The sequence below is a fragment of the Sus scrofa genome, chromosome 8 (assembly GCF_054392235.1).
Source record: "Sus scrofa isolate SSC_HxYL_T2T_F1_AM1 chromosome 8, Sscrofa_HxYL_maternal_Yorkshire_Landrace_v2.0, whole genome shotgun sequence".
Taxonomy (NCBI): Eukaryota; Metazoa; Chordata; class Mammalia; order Artiodactyla; family Suidae; genus Sus; species Sus scrofa.
In genome coordinates this window covers 1361571-1382205 of record NC_139390.1, presented here as the reverse complement: position 1 = coordinate 1382205, position 20635 = coordinate 1361571, and the positions used below count along the sequence as shown (strand labels likewise).

Sequence of the window (20635 nt, the reverse complement as noted above, 5' to 3'; positions counted from 1 at the left end):
GTGACTAGCCGATCTCAGCTTGGGCCCAGACCACCTTAGGCCTTGGTGGGAATTCTGGACACAGCCTCCCTTGGCACTACCAGGCCCAGCAGGACATGGGGAAGCTCCCCGAGCTCGTGGGGCGGTCATGGGCTGGGGCTGGGTCCCCACCTGCGTTAGGTCCACCAGCTTGCCCTTGCGCGTGGGCTGCGTCTCCAGGGCTCGCAGCTGGGCGGTAAGCTCACAGCGCCGCCTCTGCTCCTCCTTGGCTGCCTCTGCACTGCGCTGTAGCAGCTCCCGGCTCTCCTCCATCACCTCCTGAACTAGGGGCCAAGCGGGGCGCTGAAGGGCGGGAGAGCGGCCAGGCCGCACGGGGCAGGGGTAGCGCCCCTGGCGGGCACCGTACCAATCTGCCGGCGGCCCTTCAGGAGCTTCATCTGTGCTGCTCTGACGTTCTTCTGCGTCTCCATCACCTGCTCCACCAGCTCCTTCACGGACCTTTCCTCCTGGAGGCGCCTCTCAGCACACTGCTGCATCAGCTCAGCTGTCTAGACAACGGGCCGGCCACAGTCAGAGCTGCTGCCTGAGCCCCTGGGCCCGCCCCAGCCCTAGCCCGACGAGCAGCATGAGGTCTGGACAGCAGATCCCTGAACCACCCTGGAACCTGGGTCTACGCTCATCAGCTTCTGGAGGTCGGGCCTTGGGGGAAGATCCACTGCAGTCCTGGGGGTGTGAACCTAGGCGCGCACAGCCCCTCCCCAGCTGACAACAAAGCTGAGGAGGACAGCCCCAGAGTCCTGGGGAAACCGGGTCGGAGCCACTGGGTTTGCCCTGAAGCCTACCCACTGACTGAAGTTAAGAAAGGAAGGCATCCCTTGCTTTGAAGCCACGTGGAGCTGAATGTTCAGGTTCTGCCCAGGTCTGTGCATAGGACGTGCCGGCCCGGAAGGCCCTAGGCTCCCCGTCACGTGAGCCCCAGGCATGCACTGATGATGAACTGGCAGTCGTCACTCTTTGACCCATTCCACCACTGATAGACATTGAAGTTGTTTCCAGTTTGGCGCCATTATGAACAATTCAGAATATCATTGTCAGTCTTGAAGATGCTACAGAGGATAGGGTGGGATTTAAACCTCCTGCCAGGGAGCCCCTGGGTTTCCCAGCCCCCCGAAGCCTTGGCAGCTAGGGGCTCACCTCCGACTGCGTGGCACACGGAGGGGTGGCCTGTGGTGGCATGGACTCCAGGCTCAGGCACACTGGCAGGAAGGAAGACTTTCGTAAAGCAATTTGCCAGCATGTCTAAGACTGGCTCTTGACCACCTCTCTCTGTGCCAGGTAATTCCAGAGCTAAGAAAAGGGATCAGGGCTCTCGGACAAATGGCTGTTTGGGGCTGGGCAGGGAAGGTACAGACGGGCCTGGAACATACAGGTCCGAGAAGAAAGCAAGTGCAAGTGCTCAGAAACCAAGAGGATGGGGGTGGCTGGGTCATGTCCAAGGGCCGTAGACACCAGCCTGAAAGGGCGCCTCCCGCTGGCCAGAGCTGGCGCAAAATAAACATGTCCTACTGCATTAAAACACAAAGTAGGAGTTCCCGTCATGGCTCAGCGGAAAGGAATCAGACTAGCATCCATGAGGACACAGGCTCGATCCCTGGCCTCGATCAGCAGGTTAAGGATCCAGCGTTGCTGTGAGCTGTGCTGTAGGCTGTAGATTCGGCTCAGATCTGGTGTTGCTGTGACTGTGGTGTAGACCAGCAGCTGAAGCTCCCATTCAACCCCTAGCCTGGGAACTTCCATATGCTGCGGGTGCAGCCCTAAAAAGAGAAAAAAACAACATCAATAACCACAACAAAAACCCCACAATGTGTAAAATAAAAATCTGCGTCCACACTAATATAAATAAGCGAGTAAGTGGGGGAGAAGAGACAGCCGTCTGTGCTGAAGAACCCACGTAAGATCTTCTTGAGGGGGTGAGGGTGACCCAAGAGGAGGCCCTTCCCGTGGAAAGGGGGAGAAGCCGGGCCATCAACCTGCGCGGTGACGTGGGACAGTGGGCGCCCTGAAGGAATGTGCTGAGAAGCCTGACGTCTTCCGCGCCAGTCTGATCACAAGCACATCCGTCATCCCAACGGAGGGACGTTCTGTAGGACGCCTGCCCAGCAAGCTTCAGAACTGCCAGGGCCATCAAGGACAAGAAGGCCTGAGAAAGCGTCACAGCCAAGAGGAGTCTGAGACATGACAGCTCAATGAAACTGGTGTCCTGGGCGGAAAAAGGCCGCGACGGCGGGGGAGTCACGCCATCCCCATCCAGTGCGGAGTTCAGGTAAATCAGGCACCAATTCTGGTTTGTGAGTTGTGATGGGTGCACCCCAGTGATACTGGGTTAGTGTCCCCCTCACATTCCTGTCCGCCTCGAACCTCAGAATATGACCTTATTTCCAACTAGTTAAGGATCCAATAAGTTAAGGATCTTGAGATGAAATCATCCTGGACTTAGGGCCTAAATCCGAGGATAAGTGTCACTATAAGAAGAGGTAGAGACGGGGTGAGGCCGCCACAAACCGAGGAATTCCCGGGTCACCGGAAGCTGGGAGAGGCTAAGACCAAGCACCGCCCACCCAACACCCGGATCTGGGACCTCGGGCCTCCAGAACAGCGTCAAGGGCCGTCCAGTTTTCTGGGCTTTGTTGTGGCCAATCGGAAAGCCCTGCACCTGGTGATGTCAGATGTTACCGGCAGAAGAAGCTGGGTGAGGAGAACAGGGGAGCCCTCTGTGTCATTTGCAACTTTTCTGTCACTGTTAAAAACACTCCAAAATAAAAAGTTCATTTTAAAAAGTACTGTTGGGACACAAAAAGACAACCCACAGAATGGTAGAAAATCTTTGCAAGTGAATCAACTGACAAGGAATTAATCTCCAAAATTTATAAACAATTTCTGCAGCTCCATACCAAAAAAACAAACAACCCCATCCAAAAATGGGCAGAAGATCTAAACAGACAGTTCTCCAAAAAAGACATACAGATGGCCAAGAAACACATGAAAAGATGTTCAGTGTCACTCATTATTAGAGAGATGCAAATCAAAACCACGATGAGGTACCACCTTACACCAGCCAGAATGGCCATCATCCAAAAGTCTACAAACAGTAAGTGCTGGAGAGGGTGTGGAGAAAAAGGAACTCTATTACGCTGTTGGTGGGATTGCAAATTGGTGCAACCACTGTGGAAAGCAGTATGGAGATTCCTCAGAAAACTAAACATAGAACTACCATTTGATCCAGCAATCCCACTCCCGGCAATCCCACTCCCGGGCATCTATCCAGAGAAAACCATGACTCGCAAAGACACATGTACTCCAATGTTCACTGCAGCACTATTTACAATAGCCAAGACACGGAAACAACCTAAATGTCCATCGACAGAGGAGTGGATCCAGAAGATGTGGTACATACACACGATGGAATATTACTCAGCCATCAAAAAGAACGAAATACCAGCATTTTTAGCAACATGGATGGACCTAGAAACTATCATGCTAAGTGAAGTCAGCTATACAATGAGACACCAACCTCAAATGCTTTCACTGACATGTGGAATCTGAAAACAGGACAGACGGAACTTCTTTGCAGAACAGATGCTGACTCACAGACGTTGAAAAACTTATGGTCTCCGGAGGAGACAGTTTGGGGGGTGGGGGGATGTGCTTGGGCTGTGGGACGGAAATCCTGTGAAATTGGATTGTGATGATCATTATACAACTACGGATGTGATCAATTCATTTGAGTAATAAAAAAATGAAAATAAATAAATAAATAAATAAAAAGTACTGTTGGGGAAGTTCTCATCATGGCTCAGCAGGTTACAACCTGATTCGTATCCATGAGGACTTGGGTTCGATCCCTGGCCTCGCTTAGTGGGTTAAGGATCCGGCGTTGCCATACGCTGTGGTGTATGTCACAGATGCGGCTTGGATCCTGTGTTGCTGTGGCTATGGTGTAGGCTGGTGGCTGCGGCTCCCATTCAACCCCTAGCCTGGGAACCTCCATATGCCTTAGGTACAGCCCTAAAAAGCAAAAATGAATAAATAAATAGAAAATACTGTGGGGGAGTTCCTGTCGTGGCGCAGTGGTTAACGAATCCGACTAGGAACCATGAGGATGCGGGTTCGATCCCTGGCCTCGCTCAGTGAGTTAAGGATCTGGCATTGCCCTGAGCTGCAGTGTAGTTTGCAGACGCAGCTCAGATCCCACGTTGTGGTGGCTCTGGCGTAGGCCGGTGGCTACAGCTCTGATTCGACCCCTAGCCTGGGAACCTCCATATGCTGCAGGAGTGGCCCAAGAAATGGCAAAAAGACAAAAAAAAAAAAAAAAAAAAAGAAAAGAAAATACTGTTGGGGAGTTCCCTGGTAGCTCCGTGGGTTAAGGAGCCAACATTGTCACTGCAGCAGCATGGGTCGCTCCTGTGGCGTAGGTTTGATCCCTGGCCCGGGAACATCCACACGCTGCAAGTGTGGCCAGATAAATAAATGAAAAGTACTTTTCAAAACCTTTGTAATAAGTTCGAGGAAAGCTTGTGTGGACATATGAGGCGAATACCAGCAGGCTCCCAAACACGAGGAGCCTCGTCTCGAGTGAGTAGAGTAGATGCCAAGGAAGACCTGGCCTCAGAGGCGAGGGCGCCGAGTCCCTGGGTGCCCAGCCACCCGCCCGTCCAGGTGGTGCAGAGACAGCCTGGAGACCGCTGGGAGCCTGGTCCTGGGAACGAGGAAAAAGGGCGCGTCTCCCGGCTCTGCAAACCTCGTGGGACCGGGAGGCAGCGGAGGAGCCTGCCTGGGAGGCAGGTGCCCAGGTCCTGCGGTCAGTAGCCTCTGGTGCCCTCCCCCCCCCCCCCCGCGAGAATGGGAATCAGAGGAGGCCTAGCGCAGAGGGAGGACTTTCACCACCCCGCCTGCTGTGTGACAGTGCAGGCCACGTTGAGGGGGCGGTTACAAGGGACTCCTGCCCCTCCAGGTCAGGGGTCACGAGCCACGTGGGGAAGGTGAGCCTCCAAGCCCGCCCGGCAGTAATGTGGCCGCGCGCCCCCCTCCCTGCCAGGGCAGCGTTGAGGACGGCAGTTCAGACAGAGGCTTAAAGGGGATTCAAAATCTCACAGAGCCTAAGACATCTGGGTTTCAGTCAAAACCACTGATCACACCAAAGGCCAGGATGAAGACGCAATCAGCAGATGCCGACGCTGAGACTGCGGATGTTATATTTGACGCCCCGACTGTTTCTTTTTAGAGCCCCACCTACATGTGGGAGTTCCTGGCTGGGGGGGAGTCGCAGCTGCAGCTGCTGGCCTGCGCCACAGCCGCACCAGGTCAGAGCCGCATCCGCGAACCATGCACAGCTTGCGGCAACTAGGGATCCTTAACCTATTGAATCAGGCCAGGGATCGGGATCGAACCTGCGTCTTCATGGAGACTAGTCAGGTCCTTAACCTGATGAGTCACAATGGGAACTCGGTCAACGACTTTTATTCATTTATTTATTTTTTAAATTTTTTTGTGTCTTTTCTAGGGCCGCTCCCACAGCACATGGAGGTTCCCAGGCTAGGGGTCTAATCGAAGCTGTAGGCAACGGCCTACACCAGAGCCACAGCAACTCGGGATCCGAGCCGCGTCTGCAACCTACACCACAGCTCATGGCAACGCCGGATCCCCAACCCACTGAGCGAGGCCAGGGATCGAACCCTCAACCTCATGGTTTCTAGTCGGATCCGCTAACCACTGAGCCACGACGGGAACTCCTGTCAACGACTTTTAAAGAAGTCATCATAAAAACACCTCAACTAGCTATTATGAAGAACCTCGGAGCTCCCATTGTGGTGTAGCAGAAACAAATCTGACTAGGTTGTGGGTTCAATCCCTGGACTTGCTCAGCAGGTCAAGGACCCGGCGTTGCTGTGAGCTGTGGTGTAGGTCGCAGATGCGGCTTGGATCCCATGTTGCTGTGGCTGTGGTGGAGGCCGGCAGCTACAGCTCCGATTAGACCCCTGGCCTGGGAACCTCCATGTGCCATGGGTGTGGCCCTAAAAAGACAAAAAGACAAAAAAAAAAACGACAAATTTAACATAATTAAACAGTATTAATTGATATTAATTAAAGATTATGTTAACAACCACAATGGAATCCACTGGACATCAGTGATGAAGGATAACTGGAATGTCTCCAAATGCTTGGAAACTAAGTTACATCATTTTATTTATCTATTTATTTTAGGGCCATACCCGCAGCACATGGAGATTCCCGGGCTAGGGGTCGAACTGGAGCTGTAGCCGCTGGCCTAGAGCACGGCCACAGCAACGCCAGATCCGAGCAGTGTCTACACCACACCTCACAGCAGTGCCGGATCCTTAATCCACTGAGTGAGGCCAGGGGCTGAAGCTGCCTCATCAGGGATGCTAGTCAGGTTCATTTCCGCTGAGCCACGACAGGAACTCCCTGAATTACATAATTTTAAATAATCCAGGGGTCAAAGAGAAAAATCTCAAGCGAAATGAAAAAATGCATTGAATTGAATGAATATCAGAATGTGTGGCCACAGCTAAAGCAGCAAAAGAAGGGAAACGCGGAGCACTGAGAGGTTACGGTAGCAAAGCAGAGAAGACTCCCCTCTACCTCCCGCTCAAGGAGCCCGGAGAACGAGTAAAACGAAGCGAGAAAAGGAGGGGAATACCAAGGAGCAGAAACCGATGACACTGGGAAAAGTAAAGCGGTGGGGAAAAATCAGTGGAATAAGAGCTGGTTCTTCGAAAGGATTAGTGACATTGACAAATCTCCAGCAAGGTGTATAGGACAAAAGTGAAAAGACACAAATCACCAATATCGAGAAACAGGTTACATCTCGTTAGACCCTACAGACAGAAAAACGACGGTGACAGATTCTTACAAACAACTCCATCTGCGTAGTTTGGCAACCTCGTGAACTGGATCAATTCCTCAAAACACACACACACACACACACACACACACACTACCACACCTCGCCCAGTATGGAACAGATGATGTGAACAGCCTTGTAACTTATAAGGAAATTGAATTTCTAATTTAGAAACCTCTAAAAAAGAAATCTCCAGGCCTACATGATCTCATTAGATAATTCTACCCAATGTTGAAAGAATTAATATCAATTCTATACAATCTTTCCAAGAAAATCCAAGGAGAGACTGCTTTTCAAATTCATTTTATGGAGCTAAAATTACCTGGATACCAAAACCAGACAAAAGATAGCACAAAGAAGAGAATTACAGACTTAACACCTCTTCTGAAATGTTATGCAAATTTGATTTTGTTAAAGGTTAATTTATGCAAGAACACCTTTAACAAAATCAAAATAGGAGCAAATAGAATTCAGCATATATGAGAAGGATCCTATGTACCCAAGTGGAGTTGCTTCTAGGGCTACAGCCGGTTCAACGTGTGAAAATCAGTCAGGGTAACCCACCACATTAACAGGCTAAAGAAGAAAGAATCGCATGATCACATCAGCTGATACAGAAAAGCACTTGGTAAAATTTCATCATAAAAATGCTCAGAGGAATTCCCATTGTGGCGCAGTGGTTAGCAAATCTGACTAGGAACCATGAGGTTGTGGGTTCGATCCCTAGCCTCACTCAGTGTGTTAAGGATCCAGCGTTGCTTTGAGCTGTGGTGTAGGCGAGTAGCAGCAGCTCCGATTTGACCCCTAGCCTGGGAACCTCCATGTGCCATGGGTGCAGCCCTAGAAAGAAAAAAAAAAAAAAAAAGAAAAGAAAGAAAGAAAGGGAAAGGGAACACACACACACACACACACACACACACGACCGGGGCACTTTGCTGTACAGCTGAAATTGACAGAACACTGTCAATCAACTATAATTTAAAATTTTTTAAAGAAGAAAGTGGACATGATGAACTAAGCTTTGACGGAGGCATTGAGAAAATTCACTGAGGACAGGACAGTCTCTTCAATAACTGGTGTTGGTCGGAGTTCCCGTCATGGCGCAGTGGTTAACGAATCCGACCAGGAATCATGAGGTCCGATCCCTGGCCTTGCTCAGTGGGTTAAGGATCTGGCATTGCCGTGAGCTGTGGTGTAGGTTGCAGACGCGGCTCAGATCCCGCGTTGCTATGGCTCTGGCGTAGGCCGGTGGCTACAGCTCCGATTCGACTCCTAGCCTGGGAACCTCCATATGCCGCGGGAGCGGCCCAAGAAATAGCAAAAAGACAAAAAAAAAAAAATAATAATAATAAAAAAATAAAAATTTTCTGCACAGAAAAAGAAATGATCAGTGAAATGAAAAGGGAACCTATGGAATGAGAGAAAACATTTGCAAATCATATATCCAATAAGGGGTTAATGTCCAAAATATATAAGGAATTCATAGAGCTCAATAGCAAAATTAAATAATCTGACTAAAAAATGGGTGAAGGATATGAACAGCTTTCTTTTTCTTTTTCTTGTTTTTTTTTTTTTTGTCTTTTCTAGGGCTGCTTCCGCAGCATATGGAGGTTCCCAGGCTAGGGGTCCAATCAGAGCTGCAGATGCCAGCCTGCGCCACAGCCACAGCTACGCGGGATCCAAGCCGCATCTGCAACCTACACCACAGCTCATGGCAATGCCAGATCCTTGACCCACAGAGCAAGGCCAAGAATTGAACCTGCAACCTCAGGGTTGCTAGTTGGATTCCTTAACCACCGAGCCATGATGGGAACTCCATGAACAAACATTTTTCTGAAGAAGACGCACAGATGGCCAACAGGTGCACTAAAAGATGCTCAATATCACTAATCTTCAGGGAAACGAAAATCAAAGTGACAATGAGATAACACCTGGTATCTGTCAGACTCTCATAGAAAGTCCAAAGCTAACACGGGTTGGCAGAGACATGGAGAAAAGGGATGCCTGTTCACTGTTGGTGGGGCTGTAAATTGGTGCAGCCACCGTGGAAAACAATGCGGAGGCTCCTCAAAACATAAAAAAAAGGACTTCTGGAGTTCCCGCCGTGGCTCAGCAGAAACCAGTCTGACTAGCATCCATGTGGACGCGGGTTCGATCCCTGGCCTTGATCAGTGGGTTAAGGATCCAGTGCTGCCGTGAGCTGTGGTGTAGGCCCATGGCTACAGCTCCAATTCGACCCCTGGCCTGGGAACCTCCCTATGCTGTGAGTGCGGCCCTAAAACAGACAAAAAACAAAACAAAACAAGTAATCCCACTTCCGAGAACACATCCGAAGGAAATGAAGCCACTACCGTGAAGCGGCGTCTGCACCCCCGCGTTCACAGCAGCGTGATACATAGCAGCCAGGACAGTGAAACCAAGTGATCAGGTCCCGAGAGACGAACGGCTGAAGATGGCATGGCGCATATTCATAACGGAGCATCACTCAGCCTTAAAAGAGAAGGAAATCTTGCCATTTGCGGCAACACTATGCCAAGCGAAACCAGCCAGACACAGAAAGACAAAGACTGTGTCAACTCAGTCTTTTTTTGCCATTTCTAGGGCCGCTCCCCTGGCACATGGAGGTTCCCAGGCTAGGGGTCCAATCGGAGCTGTAGCCACTGGCCTGCACCACAGCCACAGCAACGCGGGATCCGAGCCACGTCTGCAACCTACACCACAGCTCGCGGCAACGCTGGATCCTTAACCCACTGAGCGAGGGCAGGGACCGAACCCGCAACCTCATGGTTCCTAGTCGGATTCGTTAACCACTGCGCCACGACGGGAGCTCCTGTCAACTCACTTCTAAGGGGAATCTAAAAGCGTTGAACTCACAGTAACAAAGAGGAGGTGGTCGTTTCTGGGGTCTCAGGGGTGAGGGAAACGGGGAGATGTTGCTCCAAAGGTGAAACCTTTCAGTGAGAAGATGCATCCGTTTTGGGGACGTAAAGTCCAGCTGGTGACATGGGTCATAAAGACCGACTGTACACCAGAAAGTGGCTAGGATGGGCACCTCACGGGTTCGCAGCACACACCGCAGGCTCCTCCGTCAGCGCACAGGCGCGGTAGTCAGCTTGCTCGGGGCCATCGCTGCACGACGTACACGGATACGACGTGTCACATCCCACACGCTCTTCCTGTCACTCACTCACCGATAGAGCCGAGAGAAGGAGAGGATGGACCAAAGACAGGAATACACAGTTCACAGAAAAAGATTCAGAAACACCTGTTACATAGATGAAAACACACCCCAAGCCACACTTAACTGATGGAAGGCACGTCAGAATATACCGAGCTACGATTTCTCGCCTATGACATTGGTACAGTAAGCTCCGCCGACGGGTCGCTGCCGGGGGCATGAAGACAGTTCGTGCCCACCAAGGTGATGTGGCGTCGCCCGCAGAGCCCCAAACCCCAACAGCGTCAGAAACTGGGCGGAAGCCCATGCCAGCGACTCTGCCCTAGAAAGCCCGCCTGCAGAGAGAGGGACCAGGCACATGACCACGGTCACTGCAGGGAAGGAGGGTGGGCATTTTATGTAAGCAAAAGGGAAACAAGACGTGCGTCTATTTGCTTAGAAGGAAAGACAGAAATTCATTCACCTATGTCTGGGGCGTAGGTGGCAACGGGATCAAGTTACAGATTTCAAGAAGCGAGACTTCTCTGAGGCCACTTGTCATATTATTCTGACCAGTAAGTTAAAAAGGAAGGAAAAGCAAACCCTAAGTCTAGACAGACACAAATGCGTCTGTAGGAGAAGCAACCCACGTGGGCCTGGAGCAGAGCCGCGGACCGCTGTCCCCTGGCCGGCCATCCAAGGAGGGCTCCCGCCGCGCCCAGCCCTGCCAGGCTCCCGGCAGGGACGCAGGAAGGAGCCCCCCTCCCCAGGCTGTCCGTCCGAGGAGGAGGAAGAGCAGGACTGACGTCCAGAGCATCTGAAGTGGAAACGGGGGGGCTGGGGGGTGCCCACAGATCCTCCTGTGGGAGAGGACGCCTTATGCAGACATGCTGGCCTTCCAGAAGTTTCTGCCAGAACCTCAGGTCTTCCCTCCCGTGTGGATGGGCGGACCGACGGACCGGCTGGCGGGGGCAGGGGCAGGCCCCTCTGTGGGTTTGGGAGGAAAGCGCACACAGCTGCCCGGGCCCTGCACGCCTGTCACCTCCTCCTTCTGCCGCTCCGCCTTCTGCTTCTTCTCCAGCTCGACCTGCTTCCGCGCCAGGATGGCCTCCTCGTGGCTCAGCTTCCCCTGCAGCCTCCGGCACTCGCCCGCCGCCAGCTGCTCCTCCTGGTCCTTGGCCTGCATCTTCTTCTGCCACTCGAGGAACTCGGAGAAGTCCCCAGCTCCGTCCACAAGCTTATCCACCCTACGGAGAGGGCATGTGGTGGGGCTGTGGGCACCGCAGGCGGGGCTGCCCTGTACCCAACACCCACTGTCCACCCGTCCTGGTCCTGGGCTGCCCCTGCCAGCCACATCCTCCCCTCCCTTCAACCACTTGTCTGGCTACTTACCTGCCTGTCCACCATGCCCCTGCCCACCCCTCTGTCCAACGGCTACCCGTGTCCACCTGTCTGTCCATCCCCTCATCCGTCTGGTCAGCCACCTAAACTCCCACCCCACCCCAGCTCATGGGGTTATTAGCTCAGGGGTCTGGCGCCCTGGCGGTCTATGGGAGGGGCCACGAGAGCGGTCCGAGGAGGTGACCCCTAGGGAGGTTTGGGGGGTGCGGAGCCTCTTACCCAGTCCACCCCCTCACTGGGTGGAGATTATCTTCCTAGGCTGTAGCTGTGACCCTGACACTGGCCTGTTGGAGCCCCCCCACACACCTGCAGGACCACAGCCGCCAGGTAACCCCTCTCGTGCTCTGCCTGTCACACACACACCCCCACCCCCCCCGGGCTCCCTGAGCTTTCTCCACCTCTGCAGCTCCTTCTCCACCTGCCGCTGGTACAGGGCCGCTTCTCGCAGGACGGCAGCTGTGTTCAGCTTGACCGGGGCGTTGTTAGGCTGTGGGAGAGTTGGGGCGGCTGTGACAGAGGGAGTAGGGGAGCCCTGGAGCAGCGAGTGCCCCTCTGCCCTCCTGCCCCGCACCCCTGCCTCCCACCAGCACTTCCCTGTGCTCAGGGCTAGGGTTAAGCCGTCTGAGTCCCCGAGGGATAGGCCAGGAGGTGGGTGCTAGGGCCACGGGCCTGGAGCCATCACCCTGAGCCCCCCCCCGACTGGGCAGGAGCACCCCTCACCCTGTAGAAGGTCAGCTTCGGGGTCTTGAGGATTCGAGGTGGGTCTCGGAGCTGCAGCTTCTTCTTGGGGTCCTACAGGAGTCAGGGCCTGGTGCCTGTGCCCACAGGGGGCCCCCAAACGCACCCCGGGTGAATGGTGGGCTCTGTGCCCCTGGGAGACTGGCCCACTCCCCTCCGTCCTAACTCTGGCGGCCCACCTACATGTCCTGGCCCAGCTCACCCCGCAGGCAGCACCTCTGTCCTCCAGGGACCTTGGCAGGGGCAGGGAAGGGGCAGGGCCTGCCAGGCTGGGGACAGCAGTTGCCAGTCGGGGGCTGGAACCTCCGGGTTCAGTGGCCCGAGGGCCTGACCCCCTGACCCTTCCTGGGCTGCTCTCTGCCCAGCCTGCTGCCCTGCTGACACTCTCAGGGTGGGCGCCGCAGCCACGCTGGGGGGAGCAGCTGGGAGAAAACCACCCCATGGGAACCCAGCCATCACACCCCTGGCGTGCTGCTACGACGCTGGGTGCCCCCTCCGCTGGCCTGTCCCATCTGCCTGTGTTGAGGGCGGGGCCGGGCTGCTGCTACAAGGTGGGCCCCCGCTCAGCCAGATGGGGCCTTCCCTGCCCTGCTCCTGACTTGCCTTAGTCACGAGCATACCTTGGGGCTTGTCTTACAGAAATACTGAGTGCATAGAACAGAAGCCCTGGAAACACTCAGAGAAGAAGACGCGCCTGGCCATTCCTGGCGGCCCTCAGCCTGACCTGGGAGCGCTGGCCCCGTGAAGCCTGGCGGGCTGGGCATTACCTGCTCCGGGGGCTCCCCGCGGGTCCTAGGCACCGCGCACCGCATCGCCTCGATGTTGGCCCTCAGCAGCAGCTCCTGCGGGGCAGCAAGCTGCTCCAGCCCCAGCCGCCGCGAAGGCCCAGACCAGCCCCCCGCCCCCCGCAGCATCATCCCTTTGACCCCCGTGCCCCCCACACACACACACGGGGGCTCTGGGAAGCCAGGGCCATGCCTGGCTCGCCCACCTCAGCCTTCCAGCGATTGTGTCTCTTGGTCACCTCCAGTAGCTGCTGCTCCCTGGGCGGCTGGTAGGTGCTCCTGGGGACCTGGTGGGGTAGCGGAAGGAAGAGCCCGCGGGTAGTGGCTGCAGGCTGGAGGGGTGAGCAGAGGGCCCCACTGGAGGCCTGTGGAATGTGGGTGGAGGGAGTGGTGCCTGGGCCAGGAGAAGCAGGGTGGGAAGGGAAGCCGCTGAACTCTGACTGGGCCCCGCTGGGTGTTGCCAATCACCCAGGGAGGAGGAGGGTACACAAGCACAGGGCCTGGGCCCCCCAGACACTGGAGGGACGGGCAGAGGACTACGGGCCGGGTGGGGTGGGGGGGCTGCCGGGACAAGTGAGACGCAGAGGGTGGCACCACTATGTCACAGCTCATGCTGAGAGGCACACGCTAAGGAACGGGGCAGGGTACAGCTGGGGCTGGGAGGGCAGCTGGTAGGATGAGACAAGTGCATTTAGTGCTGAGGAGCTGGGGTCAGCAATGCTGAGGCTCCTACAGACGGGAAACCATGGGGTAGCTCAGCAAAAGGCCCATCTATCATCCTTCCATCCATCTGCCCATCGGTCTATCCATGTGATCATCCATCCATCCACACACCCATCCATCCATCCATCGTCCATCTACCCACTCATCCAGCATCCATCTCTTCACCCATCATCTGTCCATCCACTCATCTACCCATTCATCCATCAACCATCCGTCCATCCACACACCCATCCATCTATCCATCTATCTGTTCATCCATCAACCATCCATCCATCCACACACCCATCCATCCATCCATCTGTTCATCCATCAATCATCCGTCCATCCACACATCCATCCATCTATCCATCTATCTGTTCATCCATCAACCATCCGTCCATCCATCTTCCCATCCATCTGTTCATCCATCAATCATCCGTCCATCCACACACCCATCCATCCATCCTCTCACCCGTCCCTCCATCCACACATCCATCCATCCACCCATGCATCCAACGGATATCTTCCAAGGGTTTGCTCTGAGCTAGGACTGTTCCAGCATGGGGAATACAGGAAAAATAAGATGGATGAGGTCTGGTGAAAGACACACATTATAAATAGACCCACGAATTACTAAGCAACAACGAAATCTAATTGATGCCATGAAGAAAGAGATCTGGGTCATTGAGAAGGAAATTAGAGATGACCAGACCCAGGTGAGGGGTTCATGGAAGGCCTCCCAGGGAAGAGACTGTGATGAGGCCTGACAGGTGGTGGGAGTGGGCTGGGACCCTGGGACCCTCTACGTGGTCCTTAGTTCTCTTGGGAACCAGGTTGGTTCTGGGAAGCCGAGTCCACCACAGGCGCTTGGAGCAGAGCCCGAGAGCAGTCTGAACGTTGCGCCTCCAGTCGTGATGATGAGTGCAAAGGCAGACATGCAGCCCGACCTGGTCTTGTATTTCCACGGAATCCTCGGCCTTGGCTGTCCTCTCACGCCCCGGATGGCGCAGAGTGTGCGTATGAGAAAAGCATCCTGTCTGATAGACGTCCGCAAGGCAAGGGGAGGGAGAGGTAGAGGAAGAGGCCCTGGGCAGATGGGGAGCCACGCAGAGGCCCTGGGGGGGGACAGGCCTGGGAGATTCTGTACACCCCAAAGAGCACAGAAGAGTACACTGCCACCTACACACGCACATGCACAATGGGGAGCGAGCGACAGCGGGTCAAAAGCGGGCTCCGGGCTCCAAGAGCAGACAGGTCTGAGCCCTGTGGCCCAGCAGCTTCACCACATCTACTGACCAGACCTCGGTATGCAGTGCGAGAACCCAGGCCGCTGGGCAGGCTCTGGGTCAGCTGGGCTTCCCCCTCTGGGAGGTACAGTGGGGCTGGCATCATCCTTGATGCACCTGTTCTGGCCTGGTGCACCTGCAGCCATGGGAAGAGCCCAGGGCCCCCCTGGCCTGCACGATGCCCACACGATCCACTCTCAGGCCTGGACGGCTTGTGCCCACTGCGACTGCTCACACTCACCGGTCTTGTCTTGGCCACCTCGGGCACTGGCTCGGGCACTGGAATGGCGCGGGGCCTGGGGGCAGTCAGGTTGAACTCCTTGGGCTCTGTGACCTTGGTCTTGGTCTTTGAAGGAGGAGACTGATTGGTCAACACCCCCTGCAGCTGGGTGATCAGCTCCTGGACCTCCGGCTGCCACCTTGAAGGCGAAAGTGGGAGCAGCCACTGAGGGTGGCTTCCTAAGCAGATCTACAAGGGGACAGTCCCTCGAACCTGAAGGACCCCCCTGAGCTTGTCTGCCTCGGGGTGGGGGTAACCATGGAACCACAGCCACTCTCTCTGGGCAGGCACTGTGCCAACCACGCTCTGGAGCCACGTACGCTGGCGCTCCCCTTGTACAGAGAAGGAAACAGGCCCAGCGGCGTTGCTGTCCTAGGTGAGCGGGGACCTGAGGGGCGGGGACAAGGCAGGTCCCCGCAGCCAGAGTCTGGAGGCTCTGAGGATGAGCAGCAGCTGGCACATGGAGCCAATCTGAGCCCGAGCAGATGGCACAGGGGAAGGAAGTCAGGAGTGAGGAGGAAGCTGGCGATTTGAAAGGATGTTCCTGGAGCTGGGCATTGCTGACAGGTGGGCCGGGAGCTGGGGGGGGGGTGTCTCAGAGTCCTGAGGCGGTGGGGGACCCTGCTCGAGGCTCCCCCCATGCCTCCGCACCCACCATCACCAGCCTGGCCCGTGTCCCTCTCGCGGGCTCTCCTGGGAGATCGGCTCGGTTGGAATAGCTCCTGCCCCAGTTTGAGGCCCACGGTCACCAGCGGGAGGAAGGGGCTGTGCCGCGGCAGGAAGGCTGCAGGGGGTGGGGGCTGGGGCCCGCCCCAGGGATGAGGACCCCCCTCGGGCGAAGGGGCGGCTCGGGGGCCAGGAGCCTCCCCCCACGGCTGTGCCGGAAGAGTCCCCGGAAGTAGGGGGCTCCTCCAGGCCACCGGAAGGGAAACAGTGGCCTGGGGTGCACCCCGACCCCGCAGGCCCTCCCAGAGCCCGCTGGGCTGCTCCTCTGCCCACGGGTCCTGGCCCCACCGCAGAACCAGTGTTTGCCCGAGCCTGTCCCGGGAGGCAGCTTTGGGGTGACAGGCCGGGAGGGGCGCCTGGGGGCAGCCCGGGAAGAGACGTGGACCGGAGTCCACCAGGAGCTGCACTGAGGCCTCAGCTCCCCGCTCTACCCCTGCCCCGCGTTCCCAGGTCCACAGAGAGGCCGGGGCCTGCAGGCTCCCAGCGGGGTGGCCCCGTCACAGCCCCTGCTCAGCGGGGGGGCTCCAGAGCAGAAGGGCCAGCCCTCGCCCCTCTGACCCGGCTGGCCCTAAAACCACTTCGGGCCGCCAGGTCCTGTTGGCCACTAGCCGGCTGCCCACTGTGGACGTCCCCCGGGGCCCGGGCTCAGACGCCGGGCCTGCCCACCTCATCAGGGGGTCAATCCAGTTCTCCTTCACGTAGGCTGTCTCGTACACGAGGCTCCACTCGTCCTTGATCCACGAGCCGAGGTTCAGGGGGTTGAAGAGGAACCCGAGGAACTGAGGGCAGAGGGGAGCCGTGGGGGCCCGGACCCGCCTGGTGAAGCCCCCGTGCCCCCTGCATGGAGGGTCAGTGCTGAGCGCCAGGCATGGCCAACATACCAGGAGGGGACCACTGCCCACAGCAGGCCGGAGACCCCTCCCGACAGACGGACGGAGAGGGCGACCCTGCTCAGCCCCCACACCAGCCCAGCAGGCACGCCCACGCCGGGGTCGGGGGCCCACTGTGCTAGAGGCAGCTCCCAGGACCCTAAAGGCCCACACCCCACGGCACACAGAAGTTCTGGAGCCAAGGAGTGAACCCGAGCCACAACAGTGACAATGCCACTATGCCACTGTACCACCAGGGAACTCCCGCTTCTGCAGTTCTTGGTTGGGACAGATGGACAGCTGGACAGCTGCTTCCCCCGGCCCCGCCCCGGGGGGCCCTGGAATTCCAGAAATAGACTTGCTCCATTTTCTGCAACTTGTCCCCTTGTCCGGGGCAGTGGCAGTGGGTGGGCCCAGGAAGGTGGCCTGCCCACTCAGCCTCACTGTGGGTGGCTGGTGCCCGTGCTGGGCCTGAGCTATTTGCCCTGGGTGGCCACCGTGTGCCCTTGGGGGGGGAGCCCCGACAGGCCCATGGCAGGGAATCTCCAGAGGCATGGGCTCCAAAGGCTGTCCCCAGCTCCTGGCCCTCCAGTCTAACAGATCTGGTTCCAGAAGACACAGGCCCAGTCTGGCTCCCAGCGGAGACTGGACTCTAGACACCCCCAAAGCTGCACGGCCCCTCTTGGAGGAGGAGAGGGCGCCCTGGGCCCGGAGTTTGGTTATGAGTTAGAGGAGCCCGAGAAGAACCAGAGGCCCGACTGTGAACAGATAGTCCTGAGCAGCAGCTAACATCCAGCAGGTACCGCCCACGGGCACGTGAGGAACGGAACCCAGGTGCCCCGGGCACTGAACGAGCACACGGACAGCAAAGAGACACAGGACAGGCCCGGCAGTTTCTCCAGTTAAAACGAGCCAGAAAGGTGAGAGGTCAGACCCTTGACCCCGGGTTTAAGGACAGAACCTGGGGCAGGTGGGGGCTCACCTTGCACATCTTGTGCAGAGGCTGGGACTTGATGATGTGGGAGAAGAGCCGGAAGCCGAGCTCCTCCAGCTGGAAAGTGGCCAGGTAGCAGATCACTGCGGAAAAAGGGCGGGAGAGAGGGGAGGAGGGCGCTCCTACGCCCCGGGCCCCTCGTGCTCGATCTTGGGGGCGTCAGCCAGAGGCTAAGGGCCCGAAGGGTGCCCCCCAGGAGCAGGAACCGCAGCTGCTGGCGCCCACCTCCATCAGGGTGTGTGACAGGCAAAGCCCCCCGGGCGCAGGTAGGCGAGAACCATGGACAAGAGCACAGGCGACGTGTGGGTCAGGTGGGGGGCCTTCCGAGCCTTCTGAGCACGTCCACGAAACTTCTCTCGTGAAGGTGAGAACTTTCGGATTTCCGTTTGTTATGTCTTTGTTTTCTTTTTTTCATTTTTGACCTCCCTGAGGCATGTGGAGTTCCCAGGCCAGGGAACAGATCTGAGCCATAGCTGTGACCTAAGCTGCAGCTGTGGTGACGCCAGATCCTTAACCCACTGTGCTGGGCTGGGGGTCAAACCTGCGTCCCCGTGCTCCCAGGACGCCCCCGATCCCGCTGCGTCTCAGTGGGACCTCCCCGGTTTGTTGTTTCTGAGATGGAACCGCCAACTAGAACTTGGATGTCCTGGGGCTAGGAGGGCATGGGGGCCCAGAAGCCCACCTCTGCTGGGTTCCGAGCACCCTGCAGGCCCACCCTCTCCCCTCCCGGGCAGGGCCCAGGCGCGGGGCCACCCTGCCCACATGGCTACCACACCCCTTGAAGGGCGGCAGCCCGCAGGAAGCCTGGGCAGAGGCCCGCCTCCGTGTAATCCCCATCGGGACAGTCCGGGCTCTGCCCCTTGTCCTCAGAGCTGCAGGCCGGACTCGGCCGAGGACAAAGGCTGGTCATTTCCCCCAGACTGGCCTCCTGGGGGCGTGCTCTCCCAGCCGGGCCGTGGTGCAAGCTCTGTCCTCGGGGCCTGGAGTCGGTTTCCGTGTGGCTGAGATGGGGGAACAGCATCCAGTCCACCCACTCGCAGGTGACTGCCAGGGTCAGGGAGGGAAGGGGGGCAGGGGCGTCACGGAGACGCCACGAGCCAGCGCTCCGCCTCTGCCCCGGTGGTCACAGGCGCTGTGGGGTCTGTCGCCACAAGGAGGACAGGGCCTGGCCCGCAGGGACCGTGGGCTTCCCCGACGTGGTGGCCACGGGCACCCACCCTCAAAGAGGCTGTAGTCGGCCCACAGGCAGAGCCGGCCGTCCCGCACGTAGAAGGCGTCCACCACGACGGTCAGCAGCTTGCGGTACTCCAGGCACCCGGACAGAACCTCCATGATGAACGCCTGCTTCTGGGGGCTCAGGGCCTGGAAGAGAAACAGCCCGGGAGGGGGCCCGCCGGCCGGGGCAGCAGCCCCCCGACGTGGGAGCCCCTGGCGGCTCCCCCACCCCCCACCCCCCAGCAGCCCACAGCACCCAGGCTGTCAGGGGTGCTGACTCTCTGACCCAGCAGGTCCACCCCCAGGAATTAAACAAAAACGACCCCAAAGGAAAATCCCCGCGTGATTCCACTCCTGTGAGGCCCTACAGGAGTCAGCTCCCCAGGACAGAGTCGGGGGCGCCGGGTGGAGGGAGGGGTTAATGGGGACAGAGATTCAGTCTGTGGAGGTGAAGTGCACGCTTAGGAAGAGTTAAGGTGGTAAGTTTTATGTCGTGTGTGTTCTACTGCGCACACGAAAAAGGGCAAGCTCCTAGAAAGGTTTTCCACCGAGTGATGTAAAAAATTACAAAAAAAAAAAAAAGAACAACTAGCAAGAAAAATCTCCGGGGGAGGGGATTAGTGGCGGCAGAGACGGACTTTTCCCCATTTGATCTTTGGGACACTTGGGGGTCTGCAGCCTGTGTGCGTTTTGTGTTACCTACTCAAAAAAGTAACTAAGCAGAGTTCCTGTAGTGGCTCAGGGGTTAATGAACCTGACTAGTATCCATGAGGACGCTGGTTCAACCCCTGGCCTCGCTCAGTGGGTTAAGGATCCCGCATGGCTGTGGCTGTGGCTGTGGTGTCGGCTGGCAGCTGCAGCTCTGATGCGAGCCCTGGCCTGGGAACCTCCATGTGCCGCGGGTGTGGCCCTAGAAAGACAAAAAAAAGTAATTAAGTTTGGACAATAAGAACCAAAGAACATCTGGTGCTGCCAGCACAGCAGCGGAAGGGCTGGCGGCAGGGACCCTGCTGAGACGCTCACCAAAGCACTTTGGAAACTAAGCTTCGGGAGGCTTATGGTCTCCACGCACTTCACCCAGTGATCGCACAGCTGGGAACGCACGGGAACCATGCAAAAGGCAGGAGCCGCCACGTACGAGAGGTGCAGGGCAACGGCTCGCGCGGCGGGGAAAGGGGGCACGAGGAGCCAGACACGACCTCCCCGAGTCACGGGTGTGTAGGCTGCAGCCATTAGGATGACGTGTGGGAAAACTGCAGCAAGATGATGAAATAGCCACCACAGCACAAAACCGAGAATGAGCACCCGGACCCCAACCGATATAAAGTACATCAAAACAGACTGTCATTAGCAGCCTCATGCCCCGCCAAAGGTTTTTTTTTTTTGGCCAAAATCTATTAAATACATTTTGGTACCCCATTGCTTTATTTTGAACTTTTTATTGACAGTGACATTTTCTTACATTGACTGGACATGTATTTGTGTTTCTCTCCTGTGAATTATCACTTTGTAATCTTGGCAAACTTTTCTTTTTTTTTGCTTTCTTTAGGGCCGCACGCACCTGTGGCATATAGAAGTTCC

The 20635-nt window shown here is 56.7% G+C and overlaps 1 protein-coding gene across 1 annotated transcript in view; it reads right to left on the bottom strand.

The window, feature by feature from the left end:
• CFAP99 (cilia and flagella associated protein 99) overlaps positions 1-20635 on the bottom strand; it is a 38572-nt gene that overhangs the window by 4189 nt on the left and 13748 nt on the right. Inside the window, exons 3-13 of the mRNA XM_021100933.2 lie at positions 19057-19201; positions 17828-17922; positions 16643-16755; positions 15212-15389; positions 13189-13269; positions 12965-13039; positions 12180-12251; positions 11858-11946; positions 11101-11305; positions 386-527; positions 151-302 (exon numbers count right to left, since the gene is read on the bottom strand). Of these exons, the coding sequence (XP_020956592.2) occupies positions 151-302; positions 386-527; positions 11101-11305; positions 11858-11946; positions 12180-12251; positions 12965-13039; positions 13189-13269; positions 15212-15389; positions 16643-16755; positions 17828-17922; positions 19057-19201 (1347 nt within the window). The remainder of the gene's footprint in view (positions 1-150; positions 303-385; positions 528-11100; positions 11306-11857; positions 11947-12179; positions 12252-12964; positions 13040-13188; positions 13270-15211; positions 15390-16642; positions 16756-17827; positions 17923-19056; positions 19202-20635) is intronic.